The sequence below is a fragment of the Hemibagrus wyckioides genome, linkage group LG21, assembly GCF_019097595.1.
Source record: "Hemibagrus wyckioides isolate EC202008001 linkage group LG21, SWU_Hwy_1.0, whole genome shotgun sequence".
NCBI classification, from domain to species: Eukaryota; Metazoa; Chordata; class Actinopteri; order Siluriformes; family Bagridae; genus Hemibagrus; species Hemibagrus wyckioides.
Window position 1 is genome coordinate 11833000 of NC_080730.1, and position 21655 is coordinate 11854654.

The 21655-nt window shown below is 38.1% G+C and overlaps 1 protein-coding gene across 3 annotated transcripts in view; it reads left to right on the forward strand.

Moving 5' to 3' along the window:
- kaznb (kazrin, periplakin interacting protein b) overlaps positions 1-21655 on the forward strand; it is an 88101-nt gene that overhangs the window by 10674 nt on the left and 55772 nt on the right. For 2 of the 3 annotated variants that reach the window (XM_058373880.1, XM_058373881.1), the window contains exon 3: positions 5982-6139. In XM_058373880.1, the coding sequence (XP_058229863.1) occupies positions 5982-6139 (158 nt within the window). Of the gene's footprint in view, positions 1-5981; positions 6140-21655 lie in introns of those variants that run through there. The other variant, XM_058373882.1, reaches the window with a different exon arrangement.

A 21655-nucleotide genomic window follows, 5' to 3' on the forward strand; every position in this document is an offset into this window, starting at 1 on the left:
GTTGTTGAGCACACTTTTGTGAACATTAACTGAAGCTCTTGACCTGTTAGTGCATGATTTTATGCACTGTGCTGATGTCACATGATTGGTTGATTAAATAGCTGCATGAATATGAATATGAATATGTATCAGTATTCTCAGTATCAGTATCTCACTAATGCTCTTGTGGCTTAATGGGCAAGTCCCCACAGTCATGTTCTGAAATGTAATGCATTTAAAAAAATTAGGAGATTTAGTTTTGTACATTGATAATGTACGTGTTTGATCAGCAACATTTTGTTTTGATGCTAAACCTTCAAAGCCATTTGCAGTTATTTTTTTCATACACAAGACGTTCTAAAACCAAATAATCTAAAATGTTAGGGTTAGGGTTGCATCCTGCAATGCCAGCAGGGGTCAGTGTTAATTTTAAGATGCTTTTCAAAAACGTCTGCTCATGCCACTGAAATCCTTCTCATTGAAAAGTGCATAGAAAATAAGACTGTCTGAAGATTTTATAGAGAGCAGCCTCTTTGCTGTGCTTTTCATTTTAGTACACATTTTGTTTGTTTGCCAATGCTTTTAATACATTGTTTCTGAGATGCATGTAGGGACGAAGTTACTGTAAAATTGAACAGAATAAATACTGCATATGCTACAAGAATAGGAAAGAAAACACAAGATTCAAGTCTTCAGATATCCAGTTTATGTGATCTTACTGCAGCATCAGCTTTTTTTCCTGTCTGACAAAAGTGGATCCTGACTTGGTAACCAATCTGCTTCAAGGTTTGATGTGCTGTGCTTCTAAGATGCTTTTCTACACAACACAATTATACAAAGTGATTATCTGACTTACTGTAGTCTTTCTGTCAGCCTCAACCAGTCTGACCATTCTCCATTAAACTCTTTAGTCAACAAAGCGTTTCTGTCTGCAAAACGGATGCTTACTAGATGTTTTTTTTTTATTGCACCATTCTGAGTAAAACTCATCTGACTCATCTGATCCATCTGACACCAACAATCATACCATTGATGAGAACATTAAAAGGAATCTGCTGACTCATATCTGTATGTTTTTATGCATTGCACTGCTGCCACATGATTGGCCGTTTAGATAATTGCAGAAACTAAAATGTTCTTGGACCCTTTAGCAGCCAAGGAAATTTAACAGTGTTAGACTCTTATTTTGACGAGTGAATCTACTATGTAGCAAATCCACATAATTCATTTATTCTTATTAATGATTAAATAGCCAATGCGGAAAGTTTCTGTCTTCAGAAATGGGTGACAAAAACATAAACAAGAAAAATGAAATAAAGAAAAAATCACTTGTAGTGGTTTGTGTATTAATGCAAGGAACAAATGGTTAAAATGTACATGGACCCAAAAGCTTTTTTATGAAAATAACAAAAGAAAATTTCATTAATAATAAAAGATTTGTGCTGTGATGTTCAATCTGTGGTTTTGCGTAGGCAGGTGGGAAGAGAAAAGTTCTATTATAGTTAAATATAAATCGATAGATAGATAGATAGATAGATAGATAGATAGATAGATAGATAGATAGATAGATAGATAGATAGATAGATAGATAGATAGATAGATAGATAGATATACTAACTTTATTAGTCTCAGAGGGAAATTGACAGGGGGACCCCTTGCCAAGTTTTGCCAGTTTACCTGCATTACCAAGCCGTTTGTTTCCATTGATCTTGTTTACTGTGTGTATGACCAAGTTTTCCTGTTTTGACCCTATTGAATATTTTCTGTTTTTTTATTTAGAAATGTCAAAATGTCAATTGCTGATTTTGTTTTAATGTGTACCTGTAGAGGAAAGTGGTGTAATTGCATGTAAACAACAAAATATCACTTTGCTTTCACTTATTAACCAAAAGACATCAACAAAAATGAGTATTTCACCCGAGGAAAAAGTTAGGACACCCTATGCCCTAATAGATAGTGTTTCCCCCCCATTGGCTGAAATCTTTATTTTTTACTTTTCAGGCAGTCCTTGGTGGATTTAATGGTATGTTTTGGATCATTGTCAATGTTGCAAGGTTCAGTTAGCTTCAATTTTTTTGACAGATGGTCTTACATGTTCCTCAAGCACCTACTGATACAATGTAGAATTCATAATGGATTCTATGATGGTGAGCTGGCCAGGTCCTGCTGCAGCAAAGCATTCCCCAAACTATAACACTTCCACCTCCATGTTTCACAGTTGGTATGAGGTTCATTTGCTGAAATTCTGTATTTGGTTTATACCAAACATGCCCTGTTAAGGTGTCCAAATGATTCAATTTTAGGCTCATCTGTCTGAAGCACATTATTCCAGAAGTCTTGGCCTTGGTCTCTGTGTTCTTTGGGGAACTTCAGTTTTGCCCTCATATTTTTAGACAACAAAGGTTTCCTTCTTGCACACCTCCTATAATAATTCAAGTTGTGTAGTCTCTTTGTGATAGTAGATTCATGCACTTTGGCATAAACTGTAGCAAAAGCTTGCTGTAGGTCCCATGATGATATTTTAGGGATTTTGGAGACGTCTTTAAGCATCTTGTGGTCTGCTCTTGGGGTGAATTTGCTTGGACAGCCTGACCTGGCCATGTTTGCAGTTGTTTTAAATGTTCTCCACTTGTAAATGATTTTCCGGACAATGGCTCATTACAAATTCTTTTGAGATCTTTTTATATCTCTTACCAGACTCATAAACATCAACAATCTTCTTTCTGAGGGTCTCAGAGAGCTCTTTGGATCTCACCATGGTGATACCTCTCACTTCAACAATTAAGAGCAAACCAAGCTAAATATCTGAGATTTAAATAAGGCAAGCCTCATTCAAAACGCTCTAATAATTTGCACCTGATGTGATACACCTGTAGGTAATTTTATCCATTTTAAGTACAAATAAATGTGGGGGTGTCCTTACTTTTTCCTCACAAGAATTTGGATTTTTTAAAATTACATTTTACAGATCATTTAAAAAAGACTGATATATTACTATGTTAAAAGAAACACAGGCTTTCATGGGGTGTCTTAATTTTACCACGACAGTGTATATATAAAGTGAGTATAGTGTCTTATATACACAAGTCTTCTAAAAAATGTGAGGGTCTTAGTGCAATATTGAAGTATTAATACAAAGGAATATTTATGGAAGATGAATGGTTATTGTACAGGGTTATTGTACAGGGTTATTGTACAAGGTGGTTGCTATTGGTAAGAATGTACTGGTACAGCTGGTACATTCTTACTACAGCAAAAATGAGGTCAATGAGATTGTGTAAATATAAAATCAATCAATAAATAACAATGTTACTTATTAGATTTTTTCTAACATTTACAAGCTGTTGATCTACACATGAAGGACAAATTAAACTATAGGTAAACATTGCCAATTTATGATGTCTATTCTGTGTTGAATTTATCTAGTTAAAATAGTAAACATGCAAAAGATTAATTATATACTCTTACATGCTTCCCTTGTGCTACCATTTGCACTTCTGAAGGAATACAATATGTGTGGAATCCTTCATGTGGCAGGGGAAGACCTCTATTTAATTGTTATATCATTGATATTTCTCTCTTTTTCAAGTCGGCTAAAAACAACATGGCAGCCAAAACAGTCCCAGCTATGGTGCATATTGAAAAAAAATTAATTGCATCTTTTCCAGTAGAGGCCTTTTTGATGCAGCTTCCATGACCAGTACCAGATCAAAATCCAGTTCTGGACAATGTATCACCACTATTCAAAATAAACCATGTGGCTAACAACTAGAGTCTCAGTTTGGGACAACATGAAGCTATGAATAGATAAGAAGCCTTTTTGTGGTATAGGGTGGGCTTAATAATATGGTTCTTAGGTAACATATACGAGGGACAACATGTGGCCTAATTCAGCTCCTTCAAACAAACATAATGACAAACTACACCAGGGTATGAATGTAACCATGTTCCACAGAAGGGAATTAAACCCTGTGTCATGGCTGATGCTATTTGAATGTTCCTAGTGGAAGCGGTGTTTGAAGCTGTCTGTGAAATCATGCCAATCTGTTGGCTAAGGAGGTCATGTAATGAAGTGGAGCATGCCACCAAGACCATATAAGGGCATCTAGTCACATTACTCCAGCTTCTGCTTGTCTGAAGCAAGTGGACGCCTGGAGTGTGGCAAGTGACACAGCATCTCATTCCCTTCTCAGGGATCTGTGTTACATACATAACCTGGTGTAGTTCCCTTCTGAGAAAACTTGATGCTGATTTTATGGCTGGTGCTATGGGAATGTCAATACCAATGCCACCATACGCTGATACATTACTGTCCTGGAGGTTGTGAAAGGACATGAACGAGCTGAGAGAAGGGCACCACTAGCCCTGTAATACCCAGGACGGGGTCCGTAGTCCAAGTTATAGAACCTGATAAGGGTGTGAGGAGAGGACCAACCTTCTACAGCACAAATATCCTGGAGGGGAACGCCCCTAGCCAGAGTGCTGGACAAGGCAATACCCCTAGTGGAATGAGCCCTAATCCCTAGAGGTGAAGCCACACTGCATGCCTTGTAGGCCTGGGAGCCACCACTACCCAGTGCAAGGTGCTGTTTGGAGGCAGGATTGCTTTTGTTGTGGCCACCTCTGCAGACAAAAAGGGAAGAGGACTTACACCCCATGCTCAAGCAATGGGCATAAGTGCTGAGAGCCAGAACTGGCCACTTCAGGTGCAGCCTCTCCTTCTCTGCTGTCTCATGGGGTGGAGAGGAAAAGGGCATGCAGAAAGACTGGATGACCAGGTGCAATGGGCCCTTCAAGAATGTATCCCACTCTGAAAGACAGGGCAGATTTGACTAAACCAGGAGCAGACTCTATGCAGGAGGGTGGTGACTGACAGGGCCTGGAGAACTCCTACCATTGTTAGAGAGGCTAAGGCTAAGAGCAGAGACATTTCCTGGGTCAGAAACTCCTCAGAGGCTGTCTCCATTGGCTCAAAGTGGGCTTGAGGCAGCCCCTCCAGGACCACTGAAGAAAGATATTGGAGAAGTATAGTGTTCCTATTAAAGGTGTGAATATCATGTTAGTATATATGTGAATACATTATGTGTATATATGTCAATTCCATACTCATCCACTTTATTAGAAGAAATTGCGCATTCATGCAGTTATCTAATCAGCCAGTCATGTGGCTGTGGCACATTGCATAAGAACATGAAACATGCAGCTATAGGTCAAGTGCTTCAGTTAATGTTCAGAAACAACAGAATGGAGAAAAGTGATCTTTGTGACTTTAACCATGACGTTGTTGTTGGTATCACAGGGGATGGTTTGCTTATTTACACAGAATTGAAGTTTAGACTGAATTCGGGAACAATGGTCAAGCATTGACCTGAGCAACAATGACAAGGGCCAAATTATGATGGTTAGACCACTGGTTCAGATATTTGTACTTTACCCAAGTGTCATTGAAGTCAAATATTTGTAAGAGAAAATACAACCTTTTAATGCCATAAATTTTCATTTTAAACTTCACAGTACTAATTACTAATCAAAGTAATATTAGTGTCAATGAAGCTACACACAACTATGCTAATTTATTTTTGAGCAAAAGCCTTTGCCATGAAATCTAATAAAGGTTAGGTAAATTGAGATAAGCTAGCTTTTGCTTGCTAGTTTTGTGTTGTTATTGCTACCTTAGCACATTTATTCTAACTGGCTTGGAATGCTAATATATTAGACAATCATGACTGGATTGTTCATTTTTGATCAGTTAAAAAAAGTATTATCTATATTTAAATGTTGCTATCTTTTGACTTCAAGTACATTTTTGGCTCCTACTTCTACTTTTAAATGAGTAAGCTCTTGATTCATTACCTTTAAATTTACTTGAGTATAGTTTCTCTGTCTGTTTTCTACCCCCTACTCTAACGTAATACATCATATAGTTAACATCATATGCGCTAGTTAGATGAAAGAATGATGTTAAATGGCCAATGCTAAATTGTTGTCTCTTGCCTCCATAGTGGTGCAGTCTCTGAACAATCTGAACGATCAGATTGCCAACTTCATGGTGAACAGGCCCACCATTATAAATCATGAGGATGCTGCCTTCCTGCCCCGTGAGAGTGACACACTGACACAGTCCATGACTCTGATGAGACATCTGCTTATGGAGGCCGAGGTACAAATTAACTCAGCTTTTATACACAACACTTATGTTCAACAATAAATGTCCTGCCAAGCAAGATCTGTACAATAGTAAAATATGTTTTAAAATACAGGTAGCACTTTTTATTATCTGTAATTTGCAAAATAATATGAATATTGAAAAATATATTCATTTAAATTATTAATGAACACCTAAATATCCTTCTTGGAAGGCCTATACACCGATCAGCCATAACATTATGACCACTGACAGATGACGTGAATAACACTGATTATCTTCTCATTATAGCACCTGTTAGTGGGTGGGATATATTAGGCAGCAAGTGAACATTTTGTTCTCAAAGTTGATGTGTTAGAAGCAGGAAAAATAGCCAAGTGTAAGGATTTGAGTGAGTTTGACAAGGGCCAAATTGTGATGGCTAAATGACTGGATCAGAGCATCTCCAAAACTGCAGCTCTTGTGGGGTGTTCCCAATCTGCGATGGTCAGTATCTATCAAAAGTGGTCCAAGGAATGAACAGTGGTGAACCGGTGACAGGGTCATGGGTGGCCAAAGTTCAGTGATACACTTGGGGAGCAAAGGCTGGCCCATGTGATCCGATCCAACAGATGAGCTACTGGGCTGAGCTATGGGGCTACATACTGCATGCCCATGCTGACACCTGTGCACCACTGAAAACAATGGGCACGTGAGCATCAGAACTGGACCACAGAGGAATGGAAGAAGGTGGCCTGGTCTGATGAATCATGTTTTCCTTTAAACAAGTCCAATCAAACAAGTTCTTTTAAACAAGTTTCTTTTAAACAAGTCCGATCCATGGAGGCCCTACCTCAACTTAGAGGATTTAAAGGATCTGCTGCTAACATCTTGGTGCCAGATACCACAGCACACCTTCAGGGTTCTAGTGGAGTCCATGCCTCAGTGGGTCAGGGCTGTATTGGCACCAAAAGGGGGCCAACACAATATTAAGCAGATGGTCATAATTTTATTGCTGATTAGTGTATGTCTGGAAACCACGTTGTCAGATTAACAAGGATTGGAACTTGGATCCATTGTAAGTTGTTGATTTTCATTCCAGGACCAGGTCTCATCACCACTCTCACTCTGGACACTCAAAAGTTGGTTGATGCTGTCAGGAGGGCAGCGATCGTTGTTCACTGCTAAATCTTTGACTTTTTGAATAGGGTATCTGAAAAACAATGACTTTACCCCCTTTGTAGGTCGTCTGTGTTTTCTTGTAGAGCTTATAGACTGAGTCTCTGCATGTGTCAAACATTGAGTATGGTCTGACCCAGTTAGTGAACCATGGGTCCTCATGGTGGTAGTTATTTACCATGACTTCATCAGAAAATTACTGTACATACTGATCATAATACATCTCCTGCTTCTGGGCGGCCACTGAATGTTTAAAATGCTTATAATATCCATTCTGAAAAAGCCACTAAGCGATCAAGAAGTCTAATGGATTTTGTTAGGAGGGGTCCAATATTCCAATATTTCTAATCATGACTTCTAGTTCATTTGGGATAAACCCTCTGACCTCTGAGTCACTGGGCCCTCCTCATCTTACCTAGTATGCATTGTGTTAGTGGATACTATTGGATACTTGTGGATTGTATTAGTGGATATGTCTCCCATAGGAAATATAGCTGTAGAGTCAGGAAAATACTAGGTGGAGAATCTCTCTCAACCTTCATTAGCAGTTTTTCTTACTGAAAATCAATCAGACATTTCTGAGACTCTGTCACTAAGCATGTACAGGTCTCAATGGTTTTATTCTCAAAGTAATTATTTAGTCACTGAATCTAGAATGTAGCTGAGTATTTTCAGCTTCTGCTTCATCTAGCCATCCAATTTCATGCATTTCCTAATAAACTGCTCATCAAACTTGCATCCTCCACTATGCCTTCATTACATGACATTCCATTTGTGATGGAATTTTTTTTATTATTATTTATTTTTTAATTAGTTTAGCTAAAGTTGGTAAAATTCTTTTCAATTGATATATATACAGTTGTGCTCAAAAGTTTGCATACCTTGGGAGAATTTGATGTGTACCACTTTTTTAAAGAGAACATAACTGAGATGCCAAAACAAATTGATTTTTATTTCTTATAGGACTCAAGTTCATATGTAAGATATAACAGAATAGCAGAACTATCAAACATAACATGACAATAAAGAACATGAGGAAATAATCCCTGTTTAAAAGTTCTTAATATCGTGTATTGCCCCCTTTAGCATCAGTGATGGCATGCAGTCTGTAATAATTGTGCATGAGGTCCTTAATTCTCTCAGCTGGTATAGCAGTTGCCAAAATGCCTCCAGTTCCTGTAAATCTTTTGGTTGTCTAGCACAAACTGCATATTTGATATCTCCCCAAAGTGGCTCAATGATATTGAGGTCAGGAGACTGTGATGGCCACTCCAGAGCCTTTAACCTTTTTTGCTGTAGCCACTGGAGGGTCAACTTGGCCTTGTGTTTTGGATCATTGTCATGTTGGAACATCCATGAGCGTCCCATGCGCAGCTTTCGTGCTGACGAATGAAAATTGACTGCCAGTATTTTCTGATAACATGCTGCATTCAAGGCTGCTTGCCATGAATTTTGTCTAACTTCCCTGTGCCACTGGAGCTCACACACCAAAACATAAGAGATCCACCACCATGCTTTACAGTGGGGATGGTGTACTTTTCACTATCTGCCTTGTTGACTCCTCTCCAAACATAGAGTTTATGGTTGTAACTAAAAAGTTCAATTTTGGTCTCATCACTCCAAATGACTCCAGAAGCTGTGAGGCTTGTCTAGGTGTTGTCTGGCATACTGAAACCAGGTCTTTTTGTGGCAGGGGCGCAGTAATGGCTTTCTGGCAACCCATGCAGGTCATTTGTGTTCAAGTACCTCCTTATTGTGCTCCTTGAAACACCATTTTTTTTCCAGAGCAGCCTGTAATTCTCTTGAAGTTAGTTGTTGGTTTTTCTTTGTGTCTCAAGCAATTCTTCTGGCAGTAGTGGGTGAAATCTTTTTTGGTCTACCTGACCGTGTACAGAACCTCTTATTTTCCACCTCTTTATCAGAGTACTGACTGGCATTTTCAAGTGTTTAGATATCTTTTTATATAATTTTCCTGCTTTATAAAGTTCAACTACCTTTCAACTACCTTATTACGTACATCCATTGGCAGTTCTTTTGTCTTCCCCATGGTGCAATATCCAGCCAAGTCAGTGCATCACCTCATGAGCTGAGAAACACAATGATTATTTATGAACAGACACTAATTACAATTACAATGAGTCACAGGTGTGGAAACATCCCTTTAATAGCCATTTAAACCTCTGTGTGTTAATGTATGTGTTTATAATGTGGCCAAACATTCAAGGATATGTAAACTTTTGATCAGGGTAGTTTGGGTGATTTCAGTTATCATTAGGTTTTGAAAAAGGAGTCAAACAACTATAAGATAATTAATGACTTCATGTGACCACTATCCCTAAATAAGAAAAAAATCTTTTATTTTCATATTTTCCAAATAAATGGCAATGTTTAACAATGTCAATTTCTTTCAGGGTATGCAAACTTCTGAACAGAACTGTATGTATATATATACACTACCGCTCAAAAGTTTGGGATCACTCAAAAATTTTATTGTTTTCCAAGGACACGCACACGAAATTAGTCTGAATAGAAAATATATAAATAATGATTTTGATCTTGATTTTGATTTTGAAGTTTTTTTCAAACTTTGCCTTCATCAAAAACAAAAACAAAAACTAAAACAAAAAAACACCTTTTGCAGTAGTTACAGTCTGGGCATTCTAGCTGTCAATTTTTCAGGATAATCTGATCAGATTTCACCCCATGCTTCCTGGAGCATCTCCCACAAGATGGATTGGCTGATGGAGTCTTCCTCCGTAGCTGAAATCAAGCTGAAATATGCAAGTGATCCCAAACTTTTGAGTGGTAGTGTATATGCAAGTTAGACAAGAGTTTTGCTTTATTCATTTTGTTTCTTTGGCACCAGTTGCATCCCTTTTCCCTTGGGTTTTTGTTTCACTTTATTATTTGCAACCTTTTCCTTTTTGTTTCTTTTTTCTTTTGCTCATATATAAAAAATGTATTCTTTTGCACTATTTCTGAGAATGTTTTGTATTTTGCCAACCACACACACAAGCTATTATCATTATCTCCTAAATGTTGCACTCTGGAGTCATAACAGCTACTCAGACCATAATTCTGTTATGCTGTTATGATGATCAGCAAATTCCTTTTGGATTCAGGCAATTTGCTCTATGGGGTTAATGTGTGTTCTCCTATACCAGTTTGCTCAGTCTGAAACACACATTGTGGGATCTAGTGGGTTTCTTGATGTCAAGTTACTGGGGTAGTGTGTGCACCTCAGGTTCTTGTGGTCTGTGTAATGACAAAAAAGTGCCCACCCTTCCAGGGACAACTTTATGGCAAGAAGCTGTCGTAGCATTCTGCAGGCAAAAGCTTTTGGAGAAGAATGCATTGGGTTACTCTCAAAACCTTTGGGATAGTACAGCCCCTGACAAACCAAAGGTTTTCTGCAGTAAGTGATTAACCATCCCTCACTGGGTCCATCCACCAGAGCATGGATGAGCAGGGGGTGGTGTTGTGGCATGATGCCTGGGTTGAGCTTCACAACAAGGGAATGGTTGATGAAATTACCAGTTAATCTAGAGTCAGTGAAGGCTAAAATGGTATAGAAACCTTCTGAGTATTTTATATGTACTGGTATAATGAAGTTTTGTGAAGATAAGAATTGAAAATGACTCATGCTTTCAGATCAAGTGGGAGGATGGCTCAAGTGGCAGCTGTGATATTACGGGTACTAATTGCATGTGTTCTGAGACTTTTGGTTCTGAGGCTGGATTCCATTCTGCTTTCCATCCCCTCAATTCCATAACATATTGTCTGGACAGATAGAGTGGTTGACCCATGTCATGTACTGTTGACCCTGACAGTAGGCAACTTTAATTGCTGGCTCATTCCGACCACCGCAAGCAGCTAGAGTTTTGAAAGCTAGTGCAAAATCTGTGACACTCTGGTTGCCTTCTTCAGGGACAGTAATCACATTCCAATTTCTTTGCCCATTGGAGAATGATAAGATGTGATGGAGAAGATGGATGAAGCAGAGTTATGTTGTGTTAAATTGTGTGCTCCGCTCCCTTATACGAGACTATTGTGGCCCAGGTTAACACCTTGTTACTAAACAGACTGATCTTTTTCTCTCTCTGAGATTCCATCCTGAACTGAAAAATAAAGGGAGCAAAATAGCATGAAACCTTTGTTTTAGGGCAGGATCCCCAGGGTACTTGTCTGTGAAAGTAGAGGAGCAGAAGTGAGAGAATGATCCCACTGCAGTTAGTGGTGGCATCTGTGTTGTGGTTAACTGATCTAGTTTGGCATTTATCATTTATTATGGCTAGCTGGTATTGCTAATGCTTGCTGCCAGTTAACCATGTCTGTTGCATTCATGCTGATTGTGAAGTATTTTGTTAGGTGGTAGAAACAGTTGTGGTGCAGGTTAAAATGCTTTATTTTAACTGTCAAACAATTCCAAAATGTAGTCAACAAACAGACCAAGATCACAGACTAGGACAGACAAGTGCAAAATCTTAAACCATGAAACAAAGCAAGATTTAATTAAGAAAAATTTATTTAACCTATCAATCATTTGATGAAGCTGAGACCTGTCACATGACATCAGCATAGTTTGCTTAGTTATAAAATGTTGTATATAACTACTTCAGATCAGTACCTTACTAACATTTATGATAATAGTTGGAATTTGATTTAAAGGTTGTATGATTAAACCTGTAAATTAAACCTAGAATATTCTGTGCAACAGCCTTGACCAGGTTATCTGTGGCTCTGGCTGCTTGAAGTAAAAAGCAATTTAAGGGGTTAATGACCCAGCAGTCCATGAGACACTCTTAAAGCAAGCGACTCATGGGCATAACTTAGGAGTGCTCTTCAAAAGGTCTGCATTGCCCCTCCCAGTATGAGGGCTATGGTCATCTCTAAATACCCTTCTAGTCAGTACTATTACTGAGAAATTGTTTTCAACATGCTGCATACAAACATAAGAAGGCATACAAGTGTTCAGAGGGTCATAGTTACATATGTAACACACATTTTAAAATACTGTTTTTGTAAGATATCAATTCTAACTGCCATAGTTTTCTGTCATAGTTTTTTTCTGAATCTTTCCAAGGGTAAACCTCATCTCATCTGAGATAGTAATACTATTAAAGTCTAAAAACATTTTATACAACACTATATTCTTGTTCATTAGTATGATAGTGCAGTTATACTAAATATAAGCACATACCTGAGGCTATCACTAAGCATATCACTCTACTTGTCTTGTTTACCAAAAACTTTTTTGTTACCTGTTACCGGTTATTTGTTTGTTTAGAGAAATTGGTGAGTTCCATACAATTGTAGAATGTGGATGTACTCTTCCATGATTGTGTGTGTGTTTGTATATACAATGATCAGCCATAACATTAAAACCACCTGTGTATGTCCCCTTTGTGCCACCAAAACAGGCATAAACTCCACAAGCTCTCTGATAGTGTGCTGTGGTATCTGGCACCAAGATTTTAGCAGCAGATCCTTTAAGACCTGTAAGCTGCGGCTTGGGACCTCCATGAATCTGAGCTGTTTGGTCTGCACAGCCCACAGATGCATAATTGCATAACTGGATTGAGAACTGGGGAATTTAAGAGCCAGGTCAACAACCACCTTGAACTCTCACTCAAATTCCCCAAATTGCTTTCCCCAAACTTTTCTATTTGCCTTGCAGTCACCTCAGCAGGTCCACCCTTGCAAAAAAAAAGAGAAAAAAAAGGTTTTGCAGTATGTATATGAAAGCTTTATAAACAATTGGGAATAACCAGAGGTGGGTGGTAAACTAAGTAAATGTAATTTGTTACTGTACTTAAGTATCTTTTTCCAGTATATGTACTTTATTGAAGCACTGCCTGCCTCGGTAACATACGATTTTGTCTTACAAGAATTGTCCATCATGAGAGAAAACAGACAAGCACGTCCTATGATAATCATCAAATAAATCATATATAAATCAAATAATAAACAGCGATTTTCTTTAATATGAAATCTAATGTTAGCTTGCAACAATGAAGGACTTTACTGTGTATGTGAATAAATCTGTCATTATCTTAATTATGTCATGCATGGCTAGTAATAGTTTAGTTAGCTAAGTAAGTTAACATAATCAGTAACTTTTATACAACAGTCTATATTAACGTTACTGAGGTTATTGTAAAGATGGCTCTGGCCCGCTGTTTAGAATCCATATGCAGAGTTTTATTTAATCATCCAAAACAAACAATCCAAGATGTAATCCATAAACAGTAACGAGAGGGCAGGCATATTTCGTAGCACAAACAGACAATCCAAAGAGCAAACAAATCCATAAACACAAGGCACAAGAAACTTGTGGTCATAAATACATTAAACAGGTCAGTGCACAATTGGCACACACAATAGAAAGCAGAGAATGGCTCAGTATGTAATATAAATCACAATACTTCAGCGTGAGCATGGTTTAAAAGTGGTAAAACCCGGACTTGCCCCTTAAGTCCGCCCAAAACTCAAGCAACGACTTCCTCTGTTGAGGTAGAGTGGAAACTGCAGTAGAAGACGTTACAGTTATACAGTACAAAAACCCTATAACCCAATAGGTCAACTTTTATGGTTGATATTTGACCAGTCACCAAGTACATTTTCTTTTTCATAGTTTTTAAAAAATATAAAGCAGGGAGAGATACTGTATTAAAATACCGTAATTGTCATTAGTTAACTAAATACTGAAATATTGCCTGTGCTGAATTTGAACTTTTTTGAATCTTCTGAACCTGTATAGCAGCAAGTTTCTATTAAAGTGAATCTGCTTATATTCTTGCTTGTCATTTGTTTAAAACTGGCACAGACACAGGAGTGACCAGGTCACATTTGTTTTTTGTAAGAGTTACTAAGCTATAGTGCTAACTATTTTCTTGGCTAACCACGGTGGCTTAGTGGAAAATCAGTGACTACACTGGCAAGGAAAACTCTCGCATCTCCTATTGTATATGAAACTGTATATGTGACATTGAGAATAAATTCTAATGTCAATTTCTATTAACTTTTTTATTCTAATATTAGTACACTACATTCTACCTTAGACACTATCACATTTACTCAAATAAACTGATTTATTTAAACACTGCGCATTTTGAGTGCTAACAAAAATACAGCTGCATCGTTCCACATGGTGCAGGTAAACACTAGGAAGAGTTCACAGGGCAACAAATGGACTATTTATAAGGTCATGATATTGCTAATGACTGCCAATGACAATGAGGAGGCAGACACATAGCACCACTATCTTCTCATTATTGAACACAAACAAGGACATATTGTAGTGAAACCCCATGTTGGTGAAGGTTTGTCTCTGATGGAACAGAGAGTTCTGTACAGATAAAATTCTTGCTACCAAGACATTTACATTTACATTTCTGGGATTTGGCAGATGCTCTTATCCAGTGCTTTGAAGTTTCTATCAATGAATACATTAACACTGGTTCAATATTTCACAGACTTGGGATACCATCAGCCTAAAAACTGAGTTTTTTTTAATGTACATACAACATTGTATGCTTTGAAGCCAGACTGGTTGGGATCTTGGAGGTTGTTCTGCAAAAGATATTTAGGGATTTATAAACAATGCATTCAAGGAACCTCCTGGTGATCCAGCGGCAGGATCCCGCGCTCTCATTGCCGCGGGCCGGGTTTGAGTCCCGTGCAGGGCACCACTCCAGCTGCTGAAGAGTTGACTCTCAGTGCCAGTCCCAAGCCTGGATAAAAAATGGGAGGGTTGTGACAGGAAGGGCATCTGGCGTAAAACCTGTGCCAAATCACGTGGGTTGATTGATCTGCTACAAAAAAAACAGTGGACCCTGCAAGTGTGCAGGACAAATGCTAAGGAAGGAAAAAAAAATAAACAATGTGTTCAAGAATTTTAGAAAGAAATGAGAGAAGTGATACTGGTCTGTAGTTGCTGATGGGATCCAGAGCAGGTTTCTTCAGTATGGCGATAACCCTCGCTTTCTTGAAGACTTCATATAGTTGTTAAACCAGTAACAGAATGCAGTGCTTTGTCACTCAAAAATCTCTAAACAGAGCCCAGTCTGTAAACAGATCCCATTTAGAAACATGTTATCAGGGGACATATGTCTTCACTGCTAGCAATCCTCTGTTAGCTCTCATTCAGAGGGAAGTCTGAAGATCAATCTACACATCTGAAGCTAAATCTACACATACATTTTAATTGCTTTATCTAAAATTATATATTTTGGTTAGCTTTTCACAAGCTTCCTCAATCTTTCCTGATTAAGCTGGTGTCAGTTTTGTGGGCCTCTGTTGTGTGACTTTCAGTTCAGACCACAAAATGTCTAAAGAATTTAGGTCAATTCTTTGTGATAGCCATTCCAAAACTTTAGATTTAAGCAATTTGTTGTCTTGTTACAACTTTGAAGGCATTCAAAGTAGGATCATTGTCCTGTTTATCAAGACAAGAAGAAGAAGCCTAGAAGAAGCCTTTATTACTGTCACATAAACATTACTGCACAGTGAAATTCTTTCTTCGCATATCCCAACTATTGGGGCTGGGGTCAGAGCACAGGGTCAGCCATGATACAGCACCAGGGAGAGCAGGGAGGGTAAAGGGCCTTGCTCAGGGGCCCGACAGTGGCAACTTGGCTTGAACCCTGATCTTCTGATCAACAACCCAGAGCCTTAACCAGTTGCGCTACCACTTCCCCAAGACAGAGATGTGACCAATTTTTAACTTCCTAGCTAATGTTTTGAGGTGTTATTTCAGTATTTCTAGTTATTCATTCTTTCTCATAATGACATCCATATTCAAAAATAAAGTTATGAACCCTCCTTCAATTCTATGATTTTATTTATCTGGGCCCAAAATAACACTTACAAGATTCTCTCTTCTAGACTATAACAATTAACATAGTAACATTCAGAAAACAGGCAGGAAATATAAGTACACCATTCCTACTTCCACAGTGATTAAGAGAGAAATTAGCAGACAAATGTTACTACGAATTGCAGAGGCTTGGTTAATCACTGTAATCATTATGAAGTGTGATTACCTCTATAAAAGCAGATTTTTTTTGTAAAAGTTGCTAAGGACCACAAAATTGTTATTTAGGTTATATGTGTTATTAATTATTTATTGTTATTTATTGTTATTTGTGAAGACCATAAAGATTTTCTTTTTGTTGTGTATAAATGCCACTCAGATGGGTTTTTTGGCTTTCCTAATTCTTATCATATTGCTTAGCTGCTAAATGTTTCTTATATGGACATTTTTTTGTAAACACAAATAACTTTTCAGCATGTAAACATTTCAACTCTTTTAGCAGAATGCTTGTAAAAACAATGTAACATTTTAAGTGTATGCTTTGTAACCCATTAACATTTCAAACATGTCCTTGCAAAAGATCTCTTCAGCAATCTAAACTTCTGTTCTCCTCTTATCTATAGGAGATAGGGTGGACTGCCCAAACGCTCCACCTGGGTGTGGGGATTATTCTGATCCATTACTTATTCAGTTCCTCTCTATGAACAAGCAAAGTCTTTCAGATACTGTTTCTTTGTAACTGTTTCTTTGTTTCTTTGTCATTTCAACCTTATACAGCTGAATAGTGAAATGAAACAATGTTTCTCCAGGACCATGGTGCTACATTAAACAACACAGATCTAAGGACTAAAAAGTAGTTAGTAGTTAAAGTAGTTAGGAGTTAAAGTAGTTAAAGTACATAGTGCAAACAGTGCAAGACAAAAGACAGTGCAGACAGATAATAGAATATTAGATGTACGACAACAGATATATACGACAGATACATAAACTCGAGGAACAACGTGGTAGACTCCTAAGCTGTGCTCCCTATTCCAGGCCCTGCTCCACTCCAAGGTCCCTGTAGAGGCAAATGTGGTCCCCAAACCCTCTTATAGGCCAAACAGCACACCATGACAGATGTGGTAGCGTTCCAGACCTTGTCGCAAGTCATATGCCATGAGTCTTAGTCTTAGAAGTTTTAGACTCTCCGCCTACTGTTTCTAAATTGTTAGTCAGGTCTAGCCATAGCCACAGATTGTTTGATATTTAGATATGATGTTTTTGACTTCTATTTCTGTTCTCGCCTGTTTATGTCCTGTTTATGTTTGCTGATCACCCAACCCCTTTTTGTTGGATTTTGACTTTGACTAGTATTGTGGCTCAGAGGGTAAGGACCGTCCATATGATGGCCATACAGTCTTGCTCTATTGTGCTGTACCTAGTCTCTCTCTTCGCAAGTGCTTGCGGCTGATGTACAGCACGGGCTGCTCCTTCCACTACCTGGTTTTGGTGTCATCGTGTGGCCCCATCCTGTTGAACACAACATGGGGCACGGCCACTGGGGCTGCCACTTGAGTATTTTTTGTGGACCAGACTTTGGTGCAGCTGCTGGTCTATGGTCTGGGCTTGGAGCAGAGCCTGGAAACATTGCTTCTGTTTCATCCACAGCTCCAGGAGTGCTTGGTGCTGGGTCTGGTGTATTTTTGTTAACTGCATATAAGACATGCATCTGTTCATTCTTCTTCTTCTTCTTCTTCTTCTTCTTCTTCTTCTTCTTCTTCTTATTATTATTACTGAGGCCAGAGCTTCATAATCTATGTTTCTTTTACCATGTTGTTTGACTTGACACTAGATACATTTCTCTGAAGGTTGGATTTAATGTGGTAAATCTAGAGCCTATCACAGGAACAGCGAACATGAGACAGAAACACACTGTGAATGGAACATTGGATCATATATTCAGACACTCATTCACAGCTAGGGGCACACCAGAGGGGCCAGTGAAGCTGAATTTTGCAGAGTGCATGAGAGAATTTGTTTTTGTATAATAACTACCATGACATATTTGTACTGTGCTTGATAAATCTACTTCTCTCTGTTTAGTTTGCAATACATTTATCCATAGGTTTCTTGTATTACTTGGGAATAGCTATGAATTATACTACAGCCAAAGGATGGCACATCTGTATTGACAGTGTCATGGTTCTTTCTGTTTCTGCACACATTACATACTGCCACAAATAAACAGAACATTTCTTAAGACATCACAAGCACACACATGTGAGTACAGTGTTGTCTGAAGCTGAGAGTTATAATAACATTTATTGTTCATGTAGAGGTTGGAGATTTACATGAAATAGCCAAGGGTGGTACGGTACAGGGTGGGAGGGACAAAGAGAGAGAAGTAGATAATAAAGAACAAGCAGGAAGATCCAGAGCTTCTCCCTCTGTCTTATCCCTAACTCCTGGTCAAGACAAGCTGCATTGCAGTGTTTTCCAGCTACACATAAATTTTCTTTATCTGGTGATCTTTCTCTGCAGTCAAAGCCCCCTTGGTTGAAAAAGTGTTCAGAAACACTTCGATTGCACGGCTGATTTAGATTTAAATTTACATTTAGTCATTTACAGTAGAAGATACTTACTAAACATTAAACTACAAAACAGTTAGATATGCAGCAATACAAAGCAAGTAGAAGATCTGCATGGAGTTATATTTTGAAAGTGAAGCAAATACTAGATTTTACAAGTGTTAGAGGGGTAGATGCAAAAAAACAACAAATGTAATGTTCATAGACAATGTTTATAGGTTTAATAAATGCACAAAAAACATTGTTAAAAATCATAAAGGAATATCATAAAAATCTTACTTACTCTATCTAACCCTCTTCCCCTTTTTCTTTACCTGGTTCACCCTTTGCTAACTGTGCATATTATAAGGGATTGAATTTGATTTGATTCACACAAGTGTTACCTACAACTTTTGAAACTTATACAATATTATTTGAAAGTTTGTTCACGATGATGCTCGGAATTAAGAAAGGAGAACCTGAGAGAGAGACAGTGGCATAGCTGGCGGGGCTAGCAAGACACACACACACACACACACACATGGATAATTTTCACCATATAGTGTACATCTAGGCCTTTACCCAAGTCTTTAAAATTTCAGATTCAGTGTCATTTATACTTGTGGCATTACATTTGATTCATCAGACCTTCTTTGCTGTAAAAGGAATTGTTTTAAACATTATTAATTCTTTTATTGCTGGACAGTAGATTGTGTGAAAAAATATGTTTTTTTACACTGATGTGAGGATTGAATTAGAAAGTTAGTCAGCTAGTTCATTCTGTCAGATTAAAGATGAATGAGGGGCACACTAATCCTTGTTGTGTCATCAGAGTGTCTAGATGAGAATCACTCAGACAAAGTCAAATAAAAATCAACATGACAAAATGAAATGAATGATCATGTCTAAGTTATGTTTAAATGTCATTTTTCCTTGTCTGAAGATCTCGGTCTGGTTCACTTCATTTGTGTGGGATGTTTTAAATAAGGGCAACATATGTGACACACTGGGTAATTTTCCCACCTCACAGCTCCCAAATCCTGGTTTGATCCTAGCACTGTGTGACTGTCTTTATGCATTTTTGCATGTTCTCCCCCATTAGGCAGTTTGGTTAAGACAGATTCTCACAAGGTGTGAAAGATTGCATGCAGACTGGACATATTCCCAGTTTTCATTACATTTAAACATAATCTTACATTGAACACACACACACACACACACACACAGAGCTATAAATTCATGAGGTTAACCACAGCATTTATACAAATTTCAGTCTTGGCATTTTCGTATCAGCTTTTGTTAGGATTTAATACAAAACTATTTCAGTTACTTATAACCCAGTGATATAAACAATAGAAATACATTATTCAGAATGAACATAGCAAAGTAGCTCCAAAACATAACCAAATCTCCTCCATATTTCACAGTAGCTATGCTGTTCTCTGTTCTCTTATTTTAAAGCTTAAGAGTGTTTGGTGTACTCTGATGTTTGGATGGGATGGGAAGCCCTCATGTCTGTCACCTTCTGGCTCTCTCATCTAGTTATGCTGTCATAACTAGTCTTGCTGGAGTCCCTGCCTGCACTTTACACATAATCTACATTGCTGTCTTTAAACATCACATGATCACAAGTATACCTGATATCTTTCTCTCTCTCTCAGTCCCATTCCCGACCTCCCATTGTTCTGAGTTTCCAGTGTGATCATTTCTTCTTTCTGGACCTGTCTGATCCATCCAGACACTCTAACCCTTGTTAGAGTCTCGTCACTTGGTGGTGCTCACTGCTGCTGTGGATAGAATTTCGTGGACAGCCTGTGACCCAGGGGACCTCTGTGGATAGATCCACTTGGAGACTATCACACAGTCTCTGAACTGCTGTTACATCTGTCAGCTTTTGGCAGGAAGGAATTAGTGTTAAGTCAATAATGAACTCAGAAAATACACTGACCTAATAGTTCCTCAAGAGCTGTTGGTTGCTGTTGTAGATAGGACATTATTTACATTTACATTATTTACTGTCCACTGTCACCCATCCATGAGGATGAGCTCCTTTATGAGTCTGGTTCCTCTCAAGGTTTCTTCCTCATATCATATCAGGGAGTTTTTCCTTGTCACAGTCGCCTCAGGCTTGCTCATTAGGCATAAAATAGAGATAAAATAGTAATTTTAAACTTTTTTTTTTCTCTATGTTTCTATACTTCTGTAAAGCTGCTTGAGACAATGTCCATTGTTAAAAGCGCTATACAAATCAATTGAGTTCTTCTGCAAACATAGAGTTGATATGACTTGCCAAAAAGCTCCAGTTTTGTCTTATCTGTTCAAAGAACATTCTCCCAGAAGGACTGTGGCTTGCCAATTATGCATTTTAGCACTTTCAGTCTGGATTTTTTATGTGGAGTCCTCCTGCATTGTCTTCCATTGAGCACACTGTTGTGCAAAAAGCAATGAATGGTATGATCAGACACTGATGTAACTTGACCTTGACTTGAGTTTGAGCTTGTATTTCTTTGGATGTTATCATGTGCACCATCCTTCTGTTCAATCTGGGGTCAATTTTGCTCTTGTGGCTACATCCAGGAAGGTGACCTACAGTCCCACGGACCTTAAACTTCTTAATAATACCTGCAGCTGTAGTCATGAGTCTTATAGCCTTTACCTTTATCATGCTTGTCTATAATTTTCTTTCTGAGCTCCTTAGACAAATCTCTCTCCTTTGCATTCTCTTTTCTATATGCAGTGTAGTGCACACAATGATACCAAAGAGCAGAGTGACTATTCTCTCTATTTAAATAGGCTGAAATGACTGATTGCAAGATTAAACACAGGTGTGATACTAATTCAAGAAAACAGCTGGTTTGAAATATTGCTATATTCCAATTATTTAGGATCTTTTCTTGGGGTACCAACAAATCTGCCCAGGCCATTTTAGAATGTCTTAAAATGTCCATTTTAAAAAATCCAATAATTTCTCTTTTCACACTTTCTTTGCTCTAATCTGTGACATACCGTAGG